The sequence below is a fragment of the Sitophilus oryzae genome, unplaced genomic scaffold (genome assembly GCF_002938485.1).
Source record: "Sitophilus oryzae breed Bouriz unplaced genomic scaffold, Soryzae_2.0 scaffold_1436_pilon_pilon, whole genome shotgun sequence".
Classification (NCBI taxonomy): Eukaryota; Metazoa; Arthropoda; class Insecta; order Coleoptera; family Curculionidae; genus Sitophilus; species Sitophilus oryzae.
In genome coordinates this window covers 3650860-3660581 of record NW_022146100.1, presented here as the reverse complement: position 1 = coordinate 3660581, position 9722 = coordinate 3650860, and the positions used below count along the sequence as shown (strand labels likewise).

The 9722-nt window shown below is 28.5% G+C and overlaps 1 protein-coding gene across 4 annotated transcripts in view; it reads right to left on the bottom strand.

The window, feature by feature from the left end:
* Window positions 1-6206: 6206 nt before the first annotated feature.
* The window catches only part of LOC115876490 (MAGUK p55 subfamily member 6), a 46874-nt gene continuing 43358 nt past the window's right edge, over window positions 6207-9722 (bottom strand). For all 4 annotated transcript variants that reach the window (XM_030892285.1, XM_030892286.1, XM_030892287.1 and 1 more), the window contains 4 exons: window positions 8332-8501; window positions 7721-7894; window positions 6716-6790; window positions 6207-6555 (listed from right to left, as the gene is read on the bottom strand). In XM_030892285.1, the coding sequence (XP_030748145.1) occupies window positions 6379-6555; window positions 6716-6790; window positions 7721-7894; window positions 8332-8501 (596 nt within the window). In that variant the 3' untranslated portion in view covers window positions 6207-6378. The remainder of the gene's footprint in view (window positions 6556-6715; window positions 6791-7720; window positions 7895-8331; window positions 8502-9722) is intronic.

Genomic DNA, 9722 nt, shown 5'->3' with positions numbered 1-9722 from the left:
TTGCCGCCGGCTCTTATACCGGGTGGTTAAAAATTGACTTTTTGTCTTAAAATAAAAGTAACTTATTTTTTCCTCTTCGTGTCAACTTATTTCGTGGACACACTGTATATCAATTGACAATAAAAACTGTATTTATAAAATGAAACAACTGTCTCTTTTATCTTTGCAACATTTAAAATAAATTTGACCTCTTCAATATGAAAAAATATGTACATATGTGCAAACATAATCTGTATACCTTTCCGAATAGTTAGAAACTCATGCAAATCACACGAACTGGGCCCAATTTTTTTAATACATATTACATTAAGTTTTTTTATATTTTATACATTTATTTAGCATTTGTTATCAATTTCTATTAAAAAAGGTGCAGTCAAGCTATATCTAGATATCTAACAGTTATGACCACGTATACTCTGTTTTTTTTCTCAGGTAAGATTTCGACAGACGATGACAGAAGAAAAGCAGATGACGTCCCATACCAATCTATTTATTTTACTAAAAAAAGTTTCTAATAATTTTTAAGTTAACTATGGATGGGTTTAAATATAAATTCGTCATGCGTCGTCACTTGTTGTTTTTTACCAGTTTTATTGGTTTATTTCAAAAATGACAGATCGTATTTCAATTTTATTGGTTTGACGGAACGATGAACAACAAACGGACGCCGATGCGTATGAACTCGCCTTTAGATTTTTGACGTTTGTCAAAGTCTTGCCAAATATGGGTTATAATTTTGTGACAACTTGTTTCAAATACCCTGCGTTTTGGAAGATGATGCATTTTGATTCGTGTTATTACGTGTGTTTTGTGTCTTTTGAAGTCAAGTGGAGGAAAAATAGAGTGAAAATTAACTGTAGAACCCAGAGCACAGTTTATTTGAGTTTATGGTTAATACTCGCTGCCCAGGCAGAAAGTCTTAAACAGATACACCAATAAAGTTACTATCAATAAAGTTCGTATACCATCTCGTTGTAGATAAGTGCATCTCGAATATGGTAGAAAGACCATACTAAACCCATACTAAAAACTGGAGTAGCTGTAAAATATCGACATCACACGATAGGTAAATAATGAATTTTAGTACTGCAGAAAAATAATGTCAAAAGGTACTGGTTTAAAAAAATTAAGATTAAAGTTAATTAATCAACCCGCGAGGTATAAAATTTGGTAAGTGTTATTATTAATAAAATAGTTTTATTTATTCCTGCGGAATATTACAAATTTGTATTTGTACATAAATTATATTGATAAATATAATCATAAATGCTGGAAGTTTCAAAAGCTTGAAAGTAAAAAATAGTTCTTTTTTATATTTTTTGGTATGTGGTGTCTTGTTTTTGTTTGTTCTTTATCAACAATATGTTCGGCAACGCAAGATTTATCCGGTCTACCATATCATTATTTTTTTATTAGAATGGGCATAATCAAGAGGGCTATTGACACCGTATTGTAAAAATAAGGTAATTTAGGGGTTATTTTTTGGTATTTATTATAATTTTGCTAATATCTTCGGTTTGAAAGAAGATATCAAGATGCGGTTCTCGTTGACTTTTTAAGCTTTTACTCCTCTTTACTATCAGCTAATATTAAATATACTGTCGTATTTAATTTTTTGAAAAAACGCGCTATGTTTGTTAAATTGTAAGAAAGCGCCCCCTAGCGTCTACGTTCAAAACCTTGTTATTATTATTTTTATAGTATAATATAGAGTAAGAAAAGCTCTTTTAAACGAGCCCTCGTTTATTGGATTCTGATCATCCAGAGTCCAGAGTTATTAATATTTAAATAAAGACAGATCTAACCTTCCCCCACCGCTTTATTTTACCAGATAAGGGACAATGGTTCTAACAAAAAAAATCCAAAATTTATTAAAGATTATGAAGCTATTATTTATAGTACACCTTATCTAGGCAAAATTCTGTAAAAATTATATTTTCTTATTTTCCATAGCAGTTGCGCCCTCTAGCGGCAGTTTAACAAACTTGAAAATAATTTCCAGCAATTTCTCATAGCCCCCTTAGTTATAAATATTTTTTTTTCATAGGCCCTACGGCTAATACTTTCCGAGATACAGCCGAGATCGAGCTATTCTTAGTGGGACACCCTGTACATAAATTTTAAAATAAATCCCTGCGTTTAGCGATTTAATAATGGATTCATACGGAATTACTTCAAAAATCGGCCCAACATTTAAATTGATGAATAGATATTTTTATATTATATAGTTTTATAACATTTACAATTATTTTTCGATTTATTAATTGTTATATCTGTTATAGAAATATTTTTTATAGTTTTCTAGGACACGTTTTTATAATTTTTACGGTTATTTTTTATTTATTTATAAAGTTTCAATAAAATTATTTTTTTTTTATTTAAATCACATGATTAAAATTAAAAAATCACTTGATTTAAATCATTTGACTAGTAAAAAATAAATTAGAATAAATCCATCCCCAAGTACCAGACAAAAATTTAAATTTCCCTCAAAAATTTCCGTCTTGACAAAATGGCGAAGCCATATTAATATCTTAAAAAATAAAATTATCGTCTACTCTAATTCATGACAATATGGCGAAGGAAAATCGAAAAAAAATATAATAAATATTCAATGTACGGAATGGCGAAGGTAAATTAACTTGTTTAATAATCTGTATAAATAAATTACAAACTAACCTTACCTTAAAATCATCCTCTGGTATTTCTCTTACAGGTGAAGAACTATCTTTGAGAACCACAATATTTTCTTCCTCAGGATACATAGAGCTACCGCACTGCACGGACACACTTGTAACACTAGAATCGCATGTCATTTTGTCCAAAGTTTCCTCACAATTTTTAACAGGCAGTTGATTGTCATCAATATTATCATGTTTGTTGAACTCAGACATGATTGTTGTTAGTTTAGAAACTAAAGTTTATGTTTTAGTAAAAGGAAATCACTTAGATGGTATCCCGACACAACGGTAGGTCCAACCAAACAACGGTAGGTAAGTCCAAAACTCTCCTGAAATCCAAATAGAAATTAAAATCATTTTTTTTTTTTATTTAACCTAAACTATTTTTTTTATTTGGCCATTTAGTTTATGTGTGATAAAAATGGTGAATGCGCAGGTATATTATTTTACCCTTGATTACGGATTAATATACATATACACAATGATATTACTTACAAGTATCTTGAAAGAAAATTTAATACAAATCTAAAAATAAAATAGTCTAAAAAAGTTGCAAAAAAGTTTCCTACATGAAATTTAAACTTGAAATTTTTCAATTCCTTATTTCAACAAAATAAAATAAACACTAAAATATTGGGGAAATTTACTTACAAAATTCGGCAACGTTGCTATTGCTATAATGACAGAGGTAGAGATGTTCAAATTAAGAAAAAAATATCGATCTGTATACATATATTATTTCGATATTTTTGGTATCGTTTTTCCATAATGCATATCTCTCAAAAATTGACTCAATACAGAATGTAAATAAATAAAAACAAAAAAATAAAAAACAACCTGGTATACCAACAACCTTTTTTTAATTCAAAGAAAAATTACTAAAAGAGCAATCATATATTATTTTTTAAATACTATCGATATTAAACTATGTCGATATTTATTTACAGCCCTGGCAAATGTCAGGAACGCAGAAGTATGAAGTATGCACATAAATATTTAATTTTTAACAAAAATAACGCTGAAATGATCCTAAAAAATATAAATATAACTTAGAAATAAATTAAAGTAAGTAAATAATATATTTTCAAACTTATTTTCTTTTATTTTGTTTGTGATTTTTCTTGCAAAAATGAATTTAAAAGCATGGCTTTTATAATTTTGAGGTTACTTTTCAAGAGCACAATTTAATACATTCACCAAAAAGAATTATCCAATAAAAACCATCACAAACTCGGACCAATGAGAAAAAGATTTAAAGAAATGATTAATTATTATAGTATTTACCTATTCGAAAAACACAAACATTAACTGAAAACCGGCAACACACAAAACACGTGTTTATTGCTTGGAATATATACTAAGCAACGTCACCAGGTTGTCAATTTTTTCCCTGAATTTCAGAGTAAATTTTAATAAAAACATGAACTTCTAAAAATCAATACAAATGGTAAAACTAACTTTCGAAATAATATAAAAAAATTAGATGGACAAATTTCGTCTTTTTAACTTTCTTTTTGCTAATGTAAGATTTGACAGCATTCATTCATGGGACAGAGGATCTGCAAAGTTATACAGCTAAAAGGGGAAATTTATTTATTAAAATTAAAATATAGAGTATATAATTAAAAAACTATTTATTGAGTAAACAGAATATCTGGTGTAAAAATAAAATTGTAATATAAATTGAAGAACAAAACAATAGTACAGTAAATACAGGTGACAAAACATCTAAATCTAAATAACACAAAATTACAGAAAGATTATTGGACGGTATCGGATTATCAAGTGTTTTAAAACAATGTACAATAATTATATCCTTAAAAGTTTAATATAAAATAAAAATTATTCATATATATCTTGTACGTATATGTAAACTAAAACACTTAATAAATAAGCATACTGCAAAAAACAAAATTATTTTTTACATAGGTAATTAACAATAATTTTAACGATTATTATATTTTCTTTGAGAAAGTATATAAAATAAAATCACAAAAGAGGTGATTTTTTTATAATAATACAATTAAGATACTACCAAACATAGTATGTTTTTTTTTTGTACAATTTTAGCTTATTGCACAATGTGCCTAATTTTTTTCTACATATCATAGTACGGGTCAACTCTTTTTTATGAAAATGCTTTGGAGCATTTTTTGAATGTACAACTTAAATAAATATTTTTTACCATACAACAGGCCTATAGAGAAATGATACATTTTTTTTCATTTAAAAATTAAATTTTGGTGCAAAATAGTTGGTAAGTTTTTTAAGTTTACAACAATATTTCATAAATTATTTTTTTATAAAAATTGTTTCTCAAATTATTTCTAAGGTTTTCAAACACTAGGTGTATTTACAAAAAAGTGTTCTTTCAAATCAATGCAAAGTGTTTCTTTAAGCGAAAAGGCTTGGTGTCCTTTATTTGAGTCTTACAGTAACATACAGTGTGTAAAAAGAACACTGACCACTCATAAAAAATGTTAGTTTTGAGTTTGATTCAAAATGTGTTATTCTTTATTTATCGAACTTTTTATAGTATATCTGAAAAATATATATCAAAAAAACAATATCTGAAAAACTTACACTTTTGTTTATAAGTGATCCACATTATATCAATACACTCAGAAGAACATTTAAATCTAAACAAAATCTACTTTAGTCGCTTTGAATTAAAGAAAATATTCTATGTTCGATGTTGCTTTTTCCTTTGTACCATACGTTGCGATATTTCTTAACATTCTCTCTTATTTAATCTTAAAATACAATAATATATAATAGTTTTTTGTGTGCTGCATTTTTTTTTGTTCTAAGAACAATTAAAGCTTACAAATTTAGGCTTTCATAGACTTAATATTACGAAGGCGCATGCCTAAGGCAAGTCGTATTCTAAATCATTTATTATCCTATTATTACCGATATCGATTATTTAGTAAAAAATCGATATCGATGTTTTTTGAAGAAAAAAAATCGATATAAATAAACATCCCTAACTATTATTCTAAGCGCTACAAAATAGAGATCTTGTCTTTTATTTTCTCAGATCAATTCAAATTTAATTTAATCTTATAATATTGAGAATAATATCCATATATTTTAGTATAGAATTTCTTTATTATACCTAGTGTTACTTAAATTATTTTTTTAACATTTATTTTTCATTTTTACTTGAATTTAGCACAGCCCAACAATACTTACCAATCTATGTTTGGAATATTATTAGATGATAATGATGATGTAAAAATTAGGGCTTTTATATGTTTAGAATATTGTATTTTTCTTATCTTGTAATATTTCTCAAAATAATAAAAATCTACAGAGCAGTAGAATTTTTTTAATTACAATTTTTTTTCTAGACTCCTAAAAACCTGCTACAAAAAAATAGATCACCCTGTATTAATTGATCTTTGAAATAATGACTGTTTGTGATGCATATATGTACTAAAGGAGTTGGTAAGTTACTTACCAACTTCACAGAAAAATACTTAATAAAACAAAAATCTCAGGATCAAAAAAATATACTAGATGTTCTCAAATAAGCATTTAAGTCTATATTTGTTTACCTGTACACATCTAAAACGTCCTAGTAATAAATTTGGACCATCCTGTATCTTGGTAACAAATAATTTATATTCTTATTCAAGTAATTAAAAAAAATAACTTATGGCAGTATGATTAAATGAGTAACCACATAAGGCAGCTAATATATCCAGTTGACTGGCACCCATTGGTGTTCAGTTGTCAGTGCTTCCAGTGCTTCAATTATCTGTCTAAACGTGATGTCAAAATCATTATTTGTGATGGTTTGGTCGATATATTTGTCATAAGTTCTCTGCATACTGGCGCTGTCTTCCAATGTCCTCATCAAATCTTCTTCCTACATGAATAACACAAAACTTGTTCAAACCCTACTTGTAGTTTTTTTCGTATTAATATACACGATAAAAACTTATTTGGAGGCTTATATCAACTATATTTTTAATAATCACCAACAAAAATTATCTTTGATGAATCTTCTAAGGTATCTTTTTATTTACCTCGTATAATGATGCCAAGGATTCCAGTGTTCTCGCCCTTCTCGAACTGTATCGAATGGAACTTTGACGGTCAAACTGTCATGCAAAAATTAAATAAAAAATAACATCCAATAAAGAAAAACAAACAAAAATAATCACAATAATAAAAAGACATTCAAAAAAATATTTTTTTTATTATTACCTCATTTACTAACTACCAAAGAGAAATGAATTTTTATTATGAAGTAAACAATATGAACAAAATGTCTTATATTTTAATCTGATCACCATGTACAGGGTGTTCTATATTCGTGTATTTTACAGAGTTTTTCGTTTATGAGTAGGGATACAAAGATACGGTTTTCACGTAACTGTGTTACTTTTTTATGAAACTAAAGATGCTACAACACAGATTTATCCTAGCCCTCTTAGTTCCTAAATTACAGGGCGACTTCTTCGTATTTATATAATATACAGGGCGTCACGTTTAAAAAGAAGTAAGCGCAAAACTATATATAGTTACGCCACTAAATTCTATGTGAAAATCTCTATGGGAATCAGTTTTCATCTTTTTTATAAGTCATAAGATAAACGAGATACGAGGGGAATCAAAAAATGCAATATTTTCAATTTCACCCTGTATTTCAGAAACTAAAAAGGGTAGAACAAATCTGTGTGTAGCATCTTAGTTCATAGAAAAAAGTAGAATACCTAGTAATGTGGAAATCGTATCTTTGAATCTCTACTCATAAACGAGAAACCCTGTACCTGTAAAACACACCAGAATGGGACACCCTGTACAGAAGACACAGTTATTGCAGACTTTATAAAATATTATCTTATTTTTCCCTGACAATATGTCATAAATCACGACGAATATTTCAGAAACTACCCACAACATTCTGACATAAATTTTTATTGTCTACAATCATGCAATCTTTGCTAATTTTCAGTCACGCAAACAGCAAATACATTCAGGCCATATAAATTCCATATAAAACATAAAGTAAAAAACACAAATTTTACCGTTAGATTCCTGCTAGAGTATCTCAAGTTGGAATTGCTTCTCGAAACATCATACAGGGTCTTCAGTTGTTCCATACCAGGCGAGGCTATGAAAATGACGTAAGGCAAAAATTCCGAACTGTTGTGAAGGATTTTTAGCGACATTGGACTGCAGTCCAATATACACATTTTTCCCTGAAAAAATAAAATAGTTAAAATAAAATAATAAATATACGAAAAGAAAATGATACAGGGTGAGTCTTAAATAAGTGCAGATATTTTCGGGGCTGGTAGATCTTGATAAAAGAAACATATTTTCTCTTTGCCGTTTTTCAAATAACTCCAAAATAACCTTAGAAAATTTAGAAAAAAATTATTTTTTGTTTAAATTTTGAGAACCACTGTATCTGTTCTGGGTTTTCTTTCTTGTAAATTTAATTTACTACCTATGTTGCCATATTATGAAGATAAAGATATGTTTTTTAAATTAAAATTAAAAATATTTCAAATTTTTTTTTTATAAAAAAATTCCAAATTTTTCAATCAGTTTTTTTTTCGATCATATTTTTCACAATACAATTTTATAAACTAAGATTGTTCTGTCTAAAAACAGAAAATTGCCATTTAATTACCTGCTTGATAACATCTCTAATAGAATCCAAATGGGTTCCGTACAAGTGTCCATTATATTCTCCATACTCTAGAAATTTGTTATTTTTTATTTCTTCTTCCATTTCTTCCCTATCAATAAACCAGTAGGTTTGACCATTTTCTTCTAACACTCTTTGAGGTCTTGACGTGTCTAAAAATAACAAATTCTTTCATAATACGCCCCCTATATCAGATTAAATGTAGTAATCATTTAATTTATTATTCTATTAAGCTCTATATGAACATTGTATACCGTATGATGGAAAGAAAAGCAGATAATAAGCACAAATAACAATTATGAATGAATGGAGATTCTGTGGGGGAAATGGGGAAACACTAGAACATCGCTGAATGCGCCAAGAACATTCGTGCCATAAACTTTGGTACGACTGATATCGGAGACGGAGAACTAACCTTGGTAAAACCGTCTCAAATACTGACTTTTGTCAATGCCCTGAGACTGTATGATGAGTTATAACTAACGTGACCATACGTCCCGTTTTGAACGGGACTGTCCCTTTTTTCGACCGTCTGTCCCGGTGTCCCCGAAAGACGCTTCGAGACTCCAAATTGTCCCGTTTTTCAGGAAAATACTAATAATCCAACAAATATTGATTGGAATAATGGAAATATTTCGATGGAAAGTCGTTGGGTAGAAGTGTTTAAGCACTTTCAGTCGAATCAGCTTAAACATGAACAGTTTTCTATTCTAATTTAATATATTTTGTGTCTGCCTGGCACAAATGCAGCAATAGAAAGAGTATTTTCTTTAATGAACAAATTGTGGACAACTGAAAAAACTCAGTTACAGGTTTCCGTCCTCAAGGCGATGTTGGTAACTAAAGTGAATATAAAAGACATGCCAAGAATTCTATCCCTATTTAAAATCAAAACCGAACGTATTAAGAGAAATTTGTTAAAAAATGTCTATACCTATGTGGCGGGTTCATCTCTCCAAAAAATCCTTTATAGGTATTTCGCCACTGCACTGCAAGAAAAATCTACAAAATAAAATACTTATTTTTTGTAAACACTTCTGCGTTAAACCTAAACGAACACTGCTTGTCAGAAGTTATGCTTACAGTAATAAAAATTTGCCTAACAAAGAAAAAATGCTTAACATTTCGGAAAGTTTATCTCTTTCCGTCGTCGGAAGCAAAAAAATACAAAGAATAAAGAAAATAACTATTTAAAATATTTAAATTCAACTATTCGAGAACCACTTTACTTTTTTTAAAACAGATACGTCTACAAGAAACCGTTGACGTTCTGTTGCAGTGGCGAAATACCCATAAAGGATTTTTTGGAGAAATTTGTTCATCTGAAAAATATAAAAATGATAATTAAGAATTTAAGTTCAATAAATAACCAA